Genomic DNA, 18,080 nt, shown 5'->3' on the forward strand with positions numbered 1-18,080 from the left:
GTGCCCCAGTCTGGGAAGATCCCACGTGCCTCGGAGCGGCTGGGCCCCTGAGCCATGGCCGCTGAGCCTGCGCGTCCGGAGCCTGTTGCTCCACAACGGGAGAGGCCACAACAGTGAGAGGCCCGCGTACCAGGGGGGGAAAAAAAAAAAACGCACAAAATTCAAGAGACTGGTTTTCACCGAGGGGAGCTGAGGAACAGGGCAGGGAAGGAGCACGCAGATGACAAACATGTCAATGATGTTCTAACCCTTAGGTTGAGTGGTGGGCTCCACTGAAGGTGTCCAGTATATTATGATGATTCACGTCTGTATATGTGCCATATATTCTTTTCTATGCACCTAATATCACATAATAAATTTTGAAAAGAGAAGGGCATGGACCGGGTCATATAGGGCCTTGAGACCATGATAAGCATTTTGGATTTTATTCTAAATGCCATAGGAAACCATTTGAAGGTGACTTAATCTGATCCATCATTTGAACTATCACTCAGGACCCTGAGGAGAGGATGAACAATAGGGGTTAAGAATGGAAGCACTTAGACAAATAGGATATTATTGCAGCATCTTGAGAGAAAGATGAGGGTGGGACTGAGCCAGGGTAGCGACAGTGGACATAGAGAGACGTGAAGGGGTCGGGAGGTATTTTGTTGGTAGAACCAAGAAGACTTCTTGAAGGATTGAATGGAGGGGTTGAAGGAAAGGGAGGAATCGAGGACGACTTGAAGTTTTTGACTTGCACAACTGGGTGGATAGGGATACCATTTGCTGAACGAGGTGATGGGCGTGGAGGAAGGGAGTGGAAATTAGGTTTCACCTTGCGTTTCAGTTTGCTCCCAGAGGTAGTAGAGACACGTGAGTGTTTTGAGCTGGGAAATAGTGTGATCCGAGTTGCAGTTTCGGAAGCTCATCTGGCAGCATGGTGCCGCACGGATTAGAGATGGAGAGATGGAGCTGGTGGCTGCAGGGAATGTCAGGTCAGACGGTGAGGGGCCAGTGGAGCAGAGGGAGGGATGCAGGGAGGGTAGCAATTCTGCTCAAGAGATTTTTTACAAAGCGTAGCTCCAGATTTTATAGGGGACATGTCCTAAAAGAATGTATAGGTTCATGGAGGGAAGAGACACACACAGGAATATTCTACTTTGCACACTTCTTCACACTTCATAAAATGCTTTCAAATCTACCCTCACATTTCAGTGTCGTGACATTCCAGTGCAGTGTGGCAGGGCTGCTCATCTCAACTCTACACAGGAAGGCTAAGGTGTAGAGGGTTTCGTGCAGCCTGGCATCCAGTGAGTAAGTGTAGATACCACAACTCACGCCCAGGGTCTTCTGATTCTGGGTCAGACACTCAGCCCCCCGCAGCAGAATATGATATATCCCATGAGAGTGTTGATCTGGCCCAGGGAATTGGGTGAGGCCTTGTGGAAGAGGCGTAATGTAAGCTGCCTCAAGGGATAAATAAGATTTAATCAGGCAGAGAAACAGAAGGGTGGGTAGGAGTAATGTCGTGGGAAAGTAAGCAGTCAGATGACAAGTGTGAAGCGTCGCTGGATGGAAGGTGATTGTGGGAACTTCGTCCTGGCCGCAGGTTGGAAGCACCGTGCTCTTCCGTTGTCAGAAAGGTTACCTGCTCCAGGGCTCCACCACCAGGACCTGTCTTCCCAACCTGACCTGGAGCGGAACCCCGCCCGACTGTGTCTGTGAGTGGAAATTTCGCCTACAGCCCAGACAACTCCTCCTGGCAACTCATAATCTCCCCCAGCTGGGCATCTAGGAGATGCTTGAGTGCTCTGAATGACAGAGAGCTCACAACTCCTCATTGGGACCAGTATTGGTCTCTTTGTACTCCTTACCCCTTGGAGCCCCACAGAAGATATTTACACACAGAAGCCTTTCTGATATTAGAAGGCAATTCCTATACCTTCTCAAAGAAAAAGAAAGAAGTTTCCCATGGCAGCAAATACTAACAACTACAAGGCCTGCCCTCAGGATGGAAGGTTTCAGGCTTTTGACCATAATTACTCCTTTTCCCTCAGGAAAATTACTGCAGGTTTAGGTTCCCCCAGGGTTGACTGAGCCAATATCCCCACGATCTCCATCTTGGCCTCTCGTATAGACATCAAGGCTGGGGTGGGGCTGGGGCTGGGAAGGGGATGCTGGACCTGAAAGGGGCCCATAAGGGAAAGGAAGCGGGTGGCCCATCAAGGAGCAGGGGAGTGGTGGAGAGGCCTCCTGGAGACCCTCATCTCCCAGCAGCGTCTTCCCTGTCATCCAGCCCACCACTGCAAGCAGCCAGAGATGCCGACCCATGCCAACGTTGGGGCCCTGGACTTGCCCTCCATGGGCTACACGCTCATCTATTCCTGCCAGGAGGGCTTCTCCCTCAGGGGCGGCTCCGAGCACCGCACATGCAAAGCAGATGGCAGCTGGACAGGCAAACCACCCGTCTGCCTGGGTGAGTGTGCCCCCTCGGTGAGCTTCTCCAGGGTGGGGGGCCAAAGGGGACAGCTGAGCTTGAGTGAAAGAGGGCCAAAGAGAAGAAAGAAATGTAATTTCCGGAAGCTGGAGGCTGCTTCTGGTCTTCTGAGGTGTTGAGTCTAGGAGATAAAACCAGAGTAGTCTAAGGAGCACAGAGTGACGCCATCCCAAGTTTCACCTTGCTACCTTCTGCATGAGCTTAAACACTCTGCCCAGCGCTAAGGATACGGTAGTCTAAGGATTACACTTAATCGTCAGACGGAGAAAAGCTCTGTGTCCCACTAAACGGGAATAACACGTTATGCATATATGCCTATCATAACCCTGATAAAACAGTACCCACTCACAGATCCCTCCGGGTTACCGCAACGTCTTACACCTCCCTCCCCCTCTTCTTCATTCATTCCTTCTCTATTTATTGAGCATTATCACTGTGCGTGGCTGTGCTGGGCATGGGGGATGGGGAGGTGAAAGACACAAACCCTGCCCTAAAGGAGCTCACATTCAGCTGTGGAAGACACACACATTATCAGATATAACAGTACCTTCAGGAACACAGAGATGCACTGAATGCTGTGGGGATGCTGGAAAAGGCACTAATTCAGCCTAAGGGGGAGGGGAGAATCAGAGAAGGCTTCCTGGAGAAGGTAATCTGAGTCCAGTCTTAAGTAAAGAATCCAGCAAGGATAAAGGATGGGTTTGGTGCTAGGATGGCATTCAGTAAGATGTCTCTTACGGGTGCTGACCTCACCTCACCACATTCCGGGTATTGTTCTAAGTACTTCGTGTACTAACTCAATCCTTGCAGTCATCCTATGAGGCAGGTGTTACTCGTATCCTCATTTAATATATGAGGAAACTGACACACAGAGAGGTTAAGTAACTGCCCCAAGGTCACCAGCTGGTAAAGGGAGAGAGCTGAGATTCAAACCCTGCAGGTCTAACTTCAGAATCCATGCTCTTAAGTACTCTGCTGTCCTGCCCCTCAGAGAGAGAAGGCTTCAGGTTCAGAGCCTTTATCAGAGCTAGAATTTAATGATGTATTTTCATTGTATGAATTGTTGTAAATTTCTTTTACTTAGGGAAAGTAATATTTGTGTTCCACAAATGGTAGTGGTATAATTTTTCTTGTTTAGAGTACATTTAACTTTTAATTGTGGTAAAATATACAAAACATAATAGTTACCATTTTAACCATTTTAAAGTGTGCAATTCAATGGCATTAAGTACATTCACAATATTGTGCAACCATCACCACTATCCATTTCCAGAATCTTCTCATCGTCCCAAACAAGAACTTGTACCCATTAAACAATAACTTTCCATTCCCCTTACTCTCCAGCTCCTAATAACCTCTATTGTATTTCCTATATCTATGAATTTGCTGATTCTAGGTACCTCATGTTAGTGGAATCACATGATATCTGTCCTTTTGTGTCTGGATTATTTCACTTAGCATAAGTTTTTCGAGGTTCATCCATGTTGTAACGTGTTATTACTTCATTCTTTTTTATGCCTGAATAATATTCTATTGATGGATATACCACCTTTTGTTTATCCATTTGTTCATTGATGAACATTTCAGTTGTTTCCACTTTGGGGCCATTATGAATAATGCTACTTTGAACATAAATGTACATGTTCTGTTTGGATATATGTTTTCAGTTCTCTTAGGTATATATCCAGGAATAGAATAACTCAATGTTTAACAGTGTAAGGAAGCATTTTGCAAAGTGCCTTTACATTTACTTTACATTCCCACCAGCAATGCACCAGGTGTCTAATTTCTCTACATCATCCTTGCCAGCACTTGTTATTGTCCAGCTTATTTTTTTTTTTTTTTTTTTTTTTTTTTTTTTGCGGTACGCGGGCCTCTCACTGCTGTGGCCTCTCCCGTTGCGGAGCACAGGCTCCGGACGCGCAGGCTCAGCGACCATGGCTCACGGGCCTAGCTGCTCCACGGCATGTGGGATCTTCCCGGACCGGGGCACGAACCCGTGTCCCCTGCATCGGCAGGCGGACTCTCAACCACTGCGCCACCAGGGAAGCCCTTGTCCAGCTTTTTGGGTATAGCCATCCTAAGTGGGTATAAAGTAGTATTACATTGTGGTTTTCGTTTACATTTCCCTAATGACTACTAATGTGGAGCATCTTTTCATTTGTTTATTGGCCATTTGTGTATCTTCCTTGGAGAAAAGTCTATTCAGATCCTTTGCCCATTTTTTAATTGGGCTATTTGTCTTTTTATTTTTGAGTTGTAAGAACTCCTTTATGTCCTGTTGATTTCTTTTTTCCAGCTTTATTGAGGTATAATTGACAAACAAATTGAAATATATTTAAAGTATACAACATGATAATTTGATATACATTGTGAAAGGATTCCCACTATCAAGTTAACACATCCATCACCTCACGTATTTATCTTTTTTTTTTTTGATGAGAGCACACGAGTTCTACTCTCTCAGCAAATTTCAATTATACAATGCAGTATTATCTACTATAGTTACCATGTTATACATATACATCTTATAATTGAGAGCTTGTATCCTTTTACCAGCCTCTCCCTATCTCCCCCTCCCCCCAGCCCCTGACAACCACTATTCTACTCTCTTTTTATAAATTTGACTTTTAGATTCCACATGTAAGTAGTAGCATGCAATATTTGTCTTTCTCTGTCTGGCTTATTTCACTTGGCATAATGTCCTCCAAATTCATCCATGTTATCACAGATGGCAGGATTTCCTTCTTTTTAAGGCTGAGTAATATTCCATTGTATGTATACACCACATTTTCTTTATCCACTCATCCATCAATGGACACTTCGTTTGTTTCCATAGTTTGGCTATTGTGAATAATGCTGCAGTGAACATCTCTTCAAGACAGAGATTTCACTTCCTTTGGATATATAGAAATGGAATTGCTGGATCATATGGTATTTCTATTTTTAATTCTTTTTTTTGTAGAATAAAAATATCCTTGTACTGGTTTACATTATTATTTTCTTCATTACAGAGAATATCTACTATTCATGTCTGCTCCTCTAACAGCAGTCCAGCTTTTAAAACTTTCGTATTATTCCTTTGCATAATTATACATTAGATTTGACTATTGATCCTTTACATTTATGATTACACATTATCTATTTTTAATTCTTGAAGGAACCGCCACACTGTTACATTCCTACGAACAGTGCGCAAGTATCACATTTATCGGTTTGTGTATATTGAACCATCCTTTCATCCCAGGAATAAATCCCACTTGATCACGGTGTATGATCCTCTTCATGTACAGTTCATTTGGTTTGCTAGTATTTTCTTGAGGAGGTTTGCGTGTATGTTCATCAGGGATACAGGCTTGGAATTGCCTTTTCTTGAAGTGTCCTTGTCTGACTTTGGTACAAGGGCAATGTTTTGATTCCTCACACTTTATATTTTGTATATCTACTGTAGGTTATGCTTTGTGTTTTTCACGAAGCTTACATAACACATATTTACAACAGTCTTTTTTTAAGCTGATAGCAACCTAACTTGGAATGCATACAAAAGCTCCGTGTTTTTACAGTCCCCCACGTTTTATGTGTTTGATGTCACAATTTACATCTTTTATATTGTATATCCATTAAAAATTATTGTAGTTATTGTTACCATTTTTGTCTCTTAACCTTTATACTAGAGTTACAAGTGATTTACCCACTAACATTACAATATTAGAGTATTCTGAATTTAATCATATATTTATCTTTACCAATGAGTTTTATACTTTCATGTGTTTTTATGTTAGATTCTCACTTCCACTTAAACCCCTGCTGTTTAACCCCTCTATTGAATTTTCCAGGTCAATTATTATATTTTCAGCTCTATGGTTTCCATCTGGTACTTTTAAAATATTGTCTCTGTGTTGAAATTCTTGCTTTGTGCGTTGCTTTCCTGACCTCAGTGAGCATCTTTATGACCATTATTTTGAACTCTCTATTGGGTCAATCACTTACCACTATTTCATTAGGATCCGTTTCTGGAGATTTATCTTATTATTTGGTTTGGAACATTTTCCCTTGTTGATTCACTTTCCCTGATTCTCTGTGTTGGTTTCTACTCATTAGATAAAACAGGCAGCTCTCCCACCCAGTCTTCACAGACCGACCGGCCTCGTTTAGGCAATGAAGCTTACCAGTCAGTGCAGCCCAATCTCCTGGTGCCTCCCAAACCTTTGTGATTGTCCAAGCTGTCGTCTTTATTCCTAGTGGCTCCCAGTAGTTGAGGGTGTACCAAGACCCATCAGTGTCCCACAGAGGTCAGCACCTAGATGCAGGCTGATTAGAAGCAGACTCTCAGGCAACAGTTGGAAAAGTATGCAGTCAGACCCCTTCCAGGGAGAAACTGGGAGGTGTGCATTTTTACCTGCTCCCTCAGTGTGAGACCAGGTATATATATAGCCACAGGGGTTTCTACTGTGTCCATTTAAAAACTGCTTCCTTGTTTGCTGTAGTCCTGTGGAACTCATGAACACAAGCCCCAAGCCCCATTGGCCTTCAGAGCTAGGTGATTTGGGCACCCATCCCTCAGATGGCATCCTTAAAGGTCAGGGTGCTAGACGTGTGGTACAAACTCAACACTCTCAGGGAAAAGCTGGGAGTTGGGAGTCCCTCCTGATTGTATGGTGCCGTGCCAGGTGTGGGGTTTATTTCAAGAATGTGTCTCAGCCCTTCCTACCTGTTGTGATGTGGGTATTTTCTCAGTCACCCAATGTGTAGGTGTCACTCAGCTACTCTCCGGATTTCTCTCGCAGAGAGTTGATCTGTTTTCTTCTGCACATTCAGTGTATCCGTGGGAGGAGGGGCATTCAGGAGCCTCCTATGTTGCCATCTTGGTCCAGAGTCCCTTCAACTGTTCTTTACATATCTAGAATATAAGACCCTTATCAGGGCTTCCCTGGTGGTGCAGTGGTTGAGAGTCTGCCTGCCGATGCAGGGGACACGGGTTCGTGCCCCGGTCCGGGAAGATCCCACATGCCGCGGAGCGGCTGGGCCCGTGAGCCATGGCCGCTGAGCCTGCGCGTCTGGAGCCTGTGCTCCGCAACGGGAGAGGCCACAGCAGTGAGAGGCCCGCATACCGCAAAAAAAAAAAAAAAAAAAAAAGACCCTTATCAGAGGCATGATTTTCAAATATTTCCCCCATTCTGTGGGTTGTCTTTTCACTGCCTTTTTTTTTTAAATTTACAGTACTTTCTTTTTTATTTCATTCATCACCTAAAATTTAAGCTCCATTTTATCCTGTTAATTTTTTTCTTTTTTTTTTTTAGGTGTGGATTTTTTTACAGCCCTATTGAGATATAATTGATATACAAAAACTGCACATATTTAATGTATGTGATCTGATGAGTTTGGATCTTTACACTTTCCTGTTGGTGTCTTTTTAAACACAGAAGCTTTTAATTTTGATGAACTCCAATTTATCTATATTTTATAGGTTTACTTGTGCTTTTACTATCATATTTAAGAAACCATTGCCTGGGGCTTCCCTGGTGGCGCAGTGGTTGAGAGTCCGCCTGTCGATGCAGGGGACACGGGTTCGTGCCCCGGTCTGGGAAGATCCCACATGCCGCGGAGCAGCTGGGCCCATGAGCCATGGCCGCTGAGCCTGCGCGTCCGGAGCCTGTGCTCTGCAACGGGAGAGGCCACAACAGTGAGAGGCCCGCGTACTGCAAAAAAAAAAAAAAAAAAAAAGAAACCATTGCCTAATCCAAGGTCACAAAGATTTGTACCTGTGTTTTCTTCTAAGAGTTTTGGGGTCCAAATTCATGCTATTGCATGCGGATATCCAACTGTCCCAGCACCATTTGTTGAAAAGACTATTCTCCCCTCATTGGATTGTCTTGGCACCCTTTTCAAGGACCATTTGACCACAAATGTGTGAGCTTACATTAGGATCCTCAGTTTTATTCCACTGATCCGTATGACTGTCCTTATACCATTACCACCCAGTCCTGATTACTGTAGCTTTGCAGCAAGTTTTGAAGTTGGGAAGTCTAAGTCCTCCTTTTTGCTCCTCTTTTGCAAGATTGTTTTGGCTATTCTGGGCCTCTTTTATTTCTATATGAATTTTAGGAATGGGTTGTCAGTTTCTGCAGACAGGCAGCTGGGATTTTGATCAGGGTGGTGTTGAATCTGTAGGTCCATCTGGGGAGTATTGCCATTTGAACAATATTAAGTCTTCCAAGCCATGAGCATGGGATATCTTTCCATTTATTTAGATCTTTAATTTCTTTCAGTGACGGTTTGTAATTTTCAATGTACAGTCTTGCACTTCCTTGTTTACATTTATTCTTAAGTATTTTTTTAAGCTATAATAGGTACTTGCATTTAAAAATACAAAATGCTTTAGATGCAGTTGAATCTCAACTCCACCCCTTACTATAAGACCCTGGGTAAGTCCCTTCACCTCTCTGCCTCTAACAAGTTTCTCTTCTATTAAATGAAGACAACAATGTCTACCTCACAGTTCTGAGAGAAGGAGTAAATGAAATGACATGAATAAAGTGCCTAGCACAGTGTCTGGCACATAAAATGCTTTCTCCCTCTTTGCTCCCTTCATCTTATAAAACCTAAGACAATAAAGGCCTTTTGTTCAGAGGTGTGCCTTCATGGAGTCACTTGGAAAATATGTCCACAGCCTTCTGTACACGCGAACATAAGCTGACCTCAGAGTTGGAGACAGTAGGGGGAGTCCCCCCCTTTACTTAGCAACAAGACAGATATTTCTGTTGTTTCTCTGCAAAAGAAGAAAAGACATTAATATTTATTGACTGTGACTTTCACGTTCATAACCACATTTATTCAGCATAAACCTGTGAGATATGTTTCAGTATTTTCCCATGTTTCAGATGAGGAGACAAGACTCTGAGTGGTGACGTGACTAGTTGAGGTCACACAATCACTAAGTAGCACTGCTGGGACCGGAACCTAGGCTGTCGGGCTCAGGCCCAAAGCCTTCTCCTTTGCCTTTGCCTGTGAGGGCTTCCCTGTCTTCATATCCTGACTCCAGGGGAGGGAAGCACACCACTGAGACCCTTACTAGAACTTAGGCACTTCACTCTTGACTGGCGGAAGGCCGTCCTTTGTGCCAGACCTCTGGGAGGAGAGCAGAGGCCCTTCAACCAAGGGTCCTCAGTAGTGGCATTCAGCAGATCTGTGTGCTAGGATGGGAAATAGACATCTTTGTTTTCCTTTACCTCTTACTGAAATTTAGCATTTCTTTAATTTAGGATATAGACAAAAACTTGTAGTAGTGTTAGCAATACCTATAAATTTGTCACCAGTAGAAACTGCAGAGATTTCCACATTACACTACAATAGTTATGGATGTCACGAAATGTTGTTGGGAATTCCCTGGCGGTACAGTAGGTAGGACTCTGCGCTTCCACTGCAGGGGACACAGGTTCAATCCCTGATCAGGGAACTAAGATCCTGCATGCCGTGTGGCATGGACAAAAAAAAGAAAGAAATGTTGTTTATGTTCCTGACTACTTCAAGATTAGAATAGTTACTGGACCTACTACTAGGTCCTGTTTTTAATGCAGTAATAAAAAATCACATATATAGCTATATTCTAACTTTTTGCTTAATATTTCAATGACTATAATTGGTAAATGGATTTCCTTTAAACTCTTTACATCTCACCAGACAAAGTAGCCCACCTCCGGGTCTAAGAGGATAAGTCCAAAGCAAGATCTCAAAGAACCCACTGACCTAATGTCAGAGAGCTGACCGTTATTTTTCCAATAGAACATAGACCAGAGGGTGAACCTGTTTTCTTCCATCCTCTTTCCCCAGCAGAGGTCCGGCCCAGTGGGAGACCCATCAACACTGCCCGGGAGCCTCCGCTCACTCAAGCTTCAGGTAGGTATGCTCTAGAGCTTTGGCTCAAGAAACTGGTATAGCTTCCTTCACCTACTTACCCAGAAACATGCACATGAGTTTCTGTGTACCCAATAGGGGGGTGTGAAAACAGTCTATAGAGCCGAACAGATTTCCCCACCCACCTCCCAACCCCAGGCAGACCTCAGGAGGAAGTGAGCTTGAAGGAAGCAGGAACTGCATCCGGAATTGAGAGCCAAAGCCTTCTAGAAACATGTCCAGAGCTTCAAGCTCTGGAGCCAACCTCTTCTGGCACAGGGCTGGCCAGTGTGTGGTCAGACACATACACCCAGGTCCTGCCTAGGGAGCTTGCTGGAAATGGTTACATTTTTAAGACAGGTATCGTGTCTTTCAAAGTGTGATGTCCAGAACTGGGCACAGAACTGAGGTATGGCCTGACCAATGCAAAATTATTCTAGACTATCATATCCTTTTTTGAACCTTATACTTTTATTTACCATATTAGCATGTGTGTTATACAAGAAAGAAAACTAGATTTGACATCAAACTCAATTAAAGTTCCATTTTGGTCACTGACCAGCTGTGTCCTTGGACAAAGAAACTTCACCTCTGGAGCTTCAGTTTACCTTTTGTTAAAATAAGGCTCATAATACTCTCTGTAGAAAATTATTATAAGGATAAATAACAATTTGGGTTGCTATCGTTCATTATGTGCCCAACATCATGTGACATACAATCATTTAGCCCCTGACGAGATAAGCAGGACAGCCCCATTTACAGAAGTACAGATGTGGCCTACACAGGTGAGAAAGTGGAGACTCTTGTATGTAATCAAACAACTGATCATTGATAGCCAAAATGAGACTCCAGATCTGCCTGACCCCATTAGTCCATGTTCCTATTTTATGACATTGGTTTTCTCTCCTCTCTTTTTCTCTTTCTCCATCTTTTCAACCCCTTCCCTCCTTTTATTTTCCTCTTTCTTCTAGTTCATTCCCCCATCCCCTCATGTTCTCTTTTTTCTCTATCCACTTTTTCTCTCTCTCTCTTTCCCTCCACCCATCCACTCTGAGACACAGAGCATCACAAGGAGGCCAGAACACTCCACCACCTCCTGCGTGTTTGATGTTGGGGAAAACAATCTCAGGGAGTGAACTGGGGTCAGTCATCAGGTGGGCTCAATTCCACCAGCACACGTGAAAGCCCCTCTCACATCTGTTTCTCAATTCCTCTAGTTCCTGGGGATGTTTTTGCAAAGAATTCCCTATGGAAAGGGACCTATGAGTACCAGGGGAAGAAGCAGCCAGCCATGCTCAGAGTGACCGGTTTCCAGGTCATCAACAGCAAGGTCAACGCCACCATGATTGACCACAGCGGCGTGGAGCTGCACTTGGCTGGTAAGGGGCAGGCCAGCTCTGGGGAAGCCTGTGGGTGGTGTGGGTGATGGGCACACGCTCTTCCCAAGAACGAGTCTACTGTCACTTCCTTGTACTATCTTGCAGGGCTAGTCTGGTAGGCAGGGGGAGAGGAAGTGTCTATTCATCTTTGTTTACATGATAAAAGCACCACAGACTAAAGGGAAATGGTTAGATGACAAACATTAACAAATTGAACATACAAAGAACTCTTACAAATAAAGAAAAAGGAGATGTATATCCCTAAAAACTGAACCAAAAATAGGGGCAGAGAACTCCCAGAAGCCAAAGTACAGACAGTTAATAAACAAATGGAAAAAACATTTTTCGCAATAATCAAAAAACAGTAAACATAAAATGTCACTTTCCACTTATCCCACTAAGATTTTATTAAGCAATAAACTCTGGTGCCAGCCCAGTGAAGGTACTAAGGCAGTGCTGGTCAAAGTATAAAATAGTATAGTTCTAGAAAATAATTTGGCAACTTGTATCAAGAGCCGTGAAAATGACTGACCCCATTAATTACACTTCTACGAAATTTTATCATAAGAAATAGTTATAGAGGGAATCAAACATTTACCAATAAAGAATGTTCACATTACAGGGCTATTTCCATAACATAAAACCTGGGAATACAAAATTGTCTCAAAAGAAATGGATATATTAATTATAGTATGTCTGCCGGATAAAATATTATGCCAGTTTGGGAGAAAATACACCTACTACAATGCATTTAAAATGGGACTCCAGTTTTTGAAGGAAAAAATTATATTCATAAGAAAGGAAATTGGAAGTAATTACACCAAAATATTAACAATGGTTATTTCTCAGAAGTGAGATCAGGAGTGAATTTTCTTTCTTCATGCATCTCTGCATTTTCCAAAATTTCCCCGATTTTCAAATTTTCTATAATCAGAAAAACTGAATATCTTAGAAAGCGAGTGTTTATTCGAATAGATGGGTAGAACGATGGATGCATGAGTGAATGACCGTACACATGAATACACAACCCCAGGTGTAGTCACAGCCACTCATTCATGCACACACACACAAACACAACTAACGTTCGTATTCACTCAGTGGCTCTAAGCCATAGTCCTAAACACATTCACACACTCCCATATACACGCCCTCATGTATTCCTGTACCCACTGAGTTGTAAACACACCCACGCATTAACTGACCCCGTAACATATACAAAATCCAATTCCCTTTATTCTCACACATGCATGTATAAACAGGAGCACAACCACAGGTCATAATCCAGTTGATTATTAACACACATATGTACATTCTCGTGTATCCTCACACTCAGCCTGCACAAACACCCAGGACACACTACACTCACCTAACGCCAGTTATACATGGGATGTAGACACCAACATCTACACATGGAATCCCACTCAGACACTCACACCCACATACCCACAGACTTGGGTTTTGAAATCTTCCTGGATCTTTCAAGTGTACCCTCTGAACTTTCTTTTCCCAGGAATTTACAAGAAAGAAGATTCCCATCTCCTCCTCCAAGTTTACCAGGTTACAGGGCCTGTGGAGGTCTTTGTGAATAAGTTCAAAGGTGATCACTGGGCCTTAGATGGGCATGTAAGTTCAGCAAAACCTCACTCAGTCCTTGACCTCCCTGTGCCCTTGCCCCATCCCTGATTCCCAGATCACTGGTAGGGAGGACGAGGGGAGAAGTTAGTGGAAACTCTTTGGATCAACATGGAAACTTGGGAGGAGGGTTTCTTTGGGGCCAGGACTGGGAGCAAGGGAGTCCTCATCTGCTAGTGAAGTGGGCACAGGAAAACATAGCAAGGGCCAGGAGGCTGAGAGTCTAAAGGTCAGTGCACCTGAGCGAGATGAAGTAGGTTCTGATGTGTAAGCAGGAAGCAAGAGATTGGAGGCTGGCAGTACATGAGTAAATTCAAGCAAGTTGAAGGTCACGACGTGGTGGTGGGAGCTGGGAGAAGGTGGTGAGTCCCAGATGCACCCTGAGCGTCTTCTCACGTTTGAGGATGCCTGTTGTGGGTGACTTGGCACAGCTTGAGACACCAGGAGCTGGGGGAAAGGAGACAACTCTCTTGCATTCTCTTGTGGGAAAGACTTGTTCCATGCAAGGGCGTTCTTCAGGTGGAAGTTCTGCAGTGATTCTCCTCTGCCCATACCTTCCAATCTCACAGGCAGGGTAGTGGAGCAGTCATCTGTCACATCCTCAGCTTCCCTGTCTTGGATTATTGAAGCTAGAAGCGGAGGGGTGGGAAGGAGGAAGAGGTCATGGGGCCAGAGGAGCAGAGAGCTGAGGGGTCAAGGTGGATCCTCACGGACAAAACTGGCTGGTAGAGGGCTGTGGGTTGAGTGACTTTGCTGATAATCACATGAGAAGCAAGTGGCTTCTCCAGGGCTGGTACATGGGATTAGTTCCTCGGGATTCTTGAGAGTATTCTGCGGATCCCCTTGTGTATCCTGGTCCTGGCTGGCGTCAATAGTAGTAGTCCAAAAGCTGTGCCAGGACAACAGACTCCGTTGTCCTGGGAGGATGGCCAGAGGGGAGAGAACAAGGGTAAAGTTGGGAGCTTGGAGTGCGGGCCAAGGGCTACGTGTAAATGGCGCTCTGGAGGGCCAGGAACAGCCGGAAGGGCTGCCTGGGACTACAGCCAGCAATCGGGCCCACTTCTCTGTCACCCAGGGTGTGTTTGGGGGGACAGCAGGGGGGGTCAGCCTAGAGCACAACAGACAGAGAGCTGCACCTGGGGATGGAGCATGAGTCAGAAGGAACCCCAGTAGCAGAAGCATCCTCAAAGCAAGCACGCCCTCGGCCGAGCAGTCCCCAGCCCACAAGTTTGCGTGTCTGTGTCTGGTACACGAGCATCACAGAGGCAAGTACAGAGACAGCCAGGAGGAGTTATGTCCCCAACTACCCGCCCCCAAATTAATAGCTATTGGAACTGGGACGAACTTTCCAAAGTACGTTCAATCTGCTAGATGCATTTTAATCATGGTTTGGTTTGCTCCGCGGTGCTCTAAAACTCAGTTTTTCATCACAATAATAATAGCTAACATTTACTCAGGGCCTATTAAGTGTTCTAAGTGCTTTACCTATATTCGCTCATATAAAGCTTCAGAGCAACCCTATGACATAAGTACTGTTTTTGTTCCCATTTTAAAATGAGGAACTGAGGCACCGACAGATTAAGTGATTCGACCAGTAGAAACAAAAATGTCTCCCTCCCTCCTACCAGCAGTTGGAGCCCCTGCCCCATCCCCAGCACCTTGCCATTGCCTGGGGGTGGGCAGAGAGCCGCTGTCAGTGGAGATGACAGGCAGGCAGGTGAGCCCAGCTGTGGGCACCGTGTGCCTGTGGGCACCGTGTGCCTGTGGGCGTGTCTCCGGCCTGGCTGGCCGGACCTCTAGCTCCCTCCGGCGTGCCTCCCATCTCACTGTCTGCTCCCTCCCTCACAGGTCTCCCCAGAGTTCTCCGGAGGCACCTTCATTTACCAAGGCGCTGTCAAGGGCCAAGGCTTTGGGCAGTTCGGCTTTCAAAGACTTGGTAACTAGCATTTGTCCCTGGAGTGTATGCTTGTGCGGGTGGCGGAGAAACTTGTATGTTGGCATGGAGGGCAGGGGGTTGGTGAAGTTCAACAGTCCAAGAGGGGCTCTTAGCCTCTTTTGGATCAGGGACGCCTTTGAGATTTTGATAAAAGCTGTGTAATATCTCCCCAGAAGGAAGCGCAATACATAATACCCTCAACTTTTGCCAAACAGTTTCATGCTCAGCCCTGGAGTTGAAAGCCCCCAGCTTAAGGGTCATTGGGTCTCAGATGCGTCCCACAATAGTATCTGGCCAGCCCTCGGGCATCCCCGGGACCCCCTGAGCATTACGACGTGGGGCTCTCAGGGCAGTCTCAGTCCCGGAACGGTGGTATTGCTGTCCTCATTTTACAGATGGGAAAACCAAGCATCAAGGAGGCTTCCTTCCCTAGTTCCTCCCTGGCATCTTTACCCTGGACCAAGCATCCTCAGTGTCAGGCATCCTCACTCCAGAGACTGGCCTTGACTCAGAGCCTCTAATGTGGGGAGGGGTCCTGGCTTCTGGGAAGCAGTTCAGGGGGAGACAGGAGGCAGGCCCGGGTGCCTGATGGGCAGCTCGATACACCCCAGGTGCTGACTGCCCTGTCCCCCGGGACCCCCTGTCTACCAAGGCAGTGCACTGCGTTTTCTCCCAGCTCTGACCTTCAGAAAGCTCCTCCTTGGCGTAAGCGGAAACCCGCTTCCCTGTGCTTCCCACTCCGCCCTGCTCCTGCCCTGGAGTTATTCCTAGCTCTATCCTCTTAGCTGCCTGGACTAAAAGCACTCCCTCTTCCACACAGCGGCCCTTCAAAGACTTGAAGGCAGTTCCCTGGCCCCTTACACACCAGAGAGACCTCAGGAAACCGAGTTCTTCTTCTGGCTTCACGGCTGACTGCCAGTGGGCCCGGCGGAGCCTCACCCCTCGGTTCGCTGACAGGGGCAGAGGCTCTCACCGTGGTCTTCTGAGCGCTCCCAGTCTGGCGCGAGGGGGGAGGGGGGAGGAAGGGAGACCCTCGGCGGCCGGAGCTTCAGCACCGCTACCACGCCCTCCAGAGCAGGTCCACCTGCACGTGCTTTATATTTCGGCTGCCTTGTAAGGTTTCATGGGATAAACTTTCTATGGCCGAAAGAAGTTTGGAAGCTTCTAAAGGGCTGCTCTCTTTTAAGGTTTTATTCTGGGACACGGTTTCAGGTTCTCCCGCAGACTGGCTTCCCCAGGCCTGACCAGCTCGTGTGGACTGACCACCCTTCTCCAGGGAGGATGGCCCAGTGCATGGGGGAGGCAGCTGGGGGGCCCCGACCAGCACCCCAAGCCCCACCACGGTGGCCGCTGTGTCTGTGACCTGAGGTTTCTGCTCTGGGATTTTGCAGACCTCAGGCTGCTGGAATCAGACCCCGAGTCCATCGGCCGCCACTTTGCTTCCAACAGCAGCTCGGTGGCGGCCGCGATCCTCGTGCCGTTCATCGCGCTCATCATCGCGGGCTTTGTGCTCTATCTCTACAAGCACAGGTACGGGGAAGGGACAGGAGGGTCGCACGACGGGTGCCAGGCCCTCTCCCTTTCCCTGACCCACCCAGAGCCCTCCTGGCTCAGGCGAGCTGTGACCTTCTGAAGGGAACACAGAGCCTCCCTCTCCTCTTAGGGCCCCGAGTCTCCTCTCTTGACGTCTTGGTCACGCTCTCTAATTCCCAGGAGAAGACCCAAAGTTCCGTTCAACGGCTACGCTGGCCACGAGAACACCAATGTGCGGGCCACGTTTGAGAACCCGATGTACGACCGCAACATCCAGCCCACAGACATCATGGCCACCGAGGCGGAGCTCACAGTCAGCACGGTGTGTACAGCGGTATAGCCTCCAGGCCAGGCTGCCTTCGTCACCGCCACTGAGAGCCCCACCTCCGGCAGCTGGTGAGACACACACCCCTACAGACACGTCCAGTGTGAGAGGGACTGAGTGCCCAGTGCTGCCCTGTGCTGGCCACTGAGGCAGACACCTCCGTACACCTGGGTCGGAGACTGTTGTCACCCTTTTTACAGATGGGAAAACTGAGGCACAGAGAAAGGAATTAACTTGGCCAAGATCACACAGCTAATAAGAAGCAGGATCAGAATCCAATCCCAGGCAGGCAGCTCCAGAGGCTGTGCTCTTAGCCACTAGGCTCAGCAAAATATCCAAGTAGAGTGTATTAGTCAGAACTCTCCAGAGAGAGAGAGATACATATATATACACAATATATGCATACATATATATATGTACATATATATATAAACTCTCTAGAGAGATATATGTACATATTGTGTGTATGTTTGTATTGTAGATATAGATATAGAGGAAGAGAGATTTATTTTAAGGAATTAGCTCACAGGATTGTGAGGCTGGCAAGTCTGGAGTCCACAGGGCAGGCCTGCAGGCTGGAAATTCCATCAGGAGCTGAGGTTGTAATCTAGAGCCCGAAGGCTGTCTGGAGGTGAATTCCTTCCTCTCAAGGGGGCCCTCAGTCCTTTCTCTTCAGGCCTTCCACTGATTGGTGAGGCCCACCTACATTATGAAGAGTAATCCGCTTTATTCAGAGTCTAAGGATTTAAATGTTAATCACATCTAAAAAATTCCTTCACTGCAACATCTAGACTGGCGTTTGACCAAACAACTAGGCACCGGAGCCTAGGCAGTTGGCATATAAAACTATCCATCACCTAGAGCGTAATAGAGGGGCAGTTGCAGTCCCTGGCATTGGGCAAG

At 46.2% G+C, this 18,080-nt stretch overlaps 1 protein-coding gene across 1 annotated transcript in view; it reads left to right on the forward strand.

The window, feature by feature from the left end:
• CSMD2 (CUB and Sushi multiple domains 2) overlaps window positions 1–17,192 on the forward strand; it is a gene marked incomplete at both ends in the record, with an annotated part of 666,759 nt that extends 649,567 nt beyond the window's left edge. The window contains 8 exon segments of the mRNA XM_082658204.1: window positions 1,592–1,703; window positions 2,279–2,458; window positions 10,313–10,375; window positions 11,590–11,751; window positions 13,262–13,374; window positions 15,232–15,319; window positions 16,711–16,849; window positions 17,033–17,192. Coding sequence (XP_082514330.1) covers window positions 1,592–1,703; window positions 2,279–2,458; window positions 10,313–10,375; window positions 11,590–11,751; window positions 13,262–13,374; window positions 15,232–15,319; window positions 16,711–16,849; window positions 17,033–17,192 — 1,017 coding nt within the window.
• Between the last annotated feature and the right edge of the window lie 888 nt (window positions 17,193–18,080).

The sequence above is a fragment of the Grampus griseus genome, assembly GCF_964374135.1.
Source record: "Grampus griseus genome assembly, chromosome: 1".
In the NCBI taxonomy this organism is placed as follows: domain Eukaryota; kingdom Metazoa; phylum Chordata; class Mammalia; order Artiodactyla; family Delphinidae; genus Grampus; species Grampus griseus.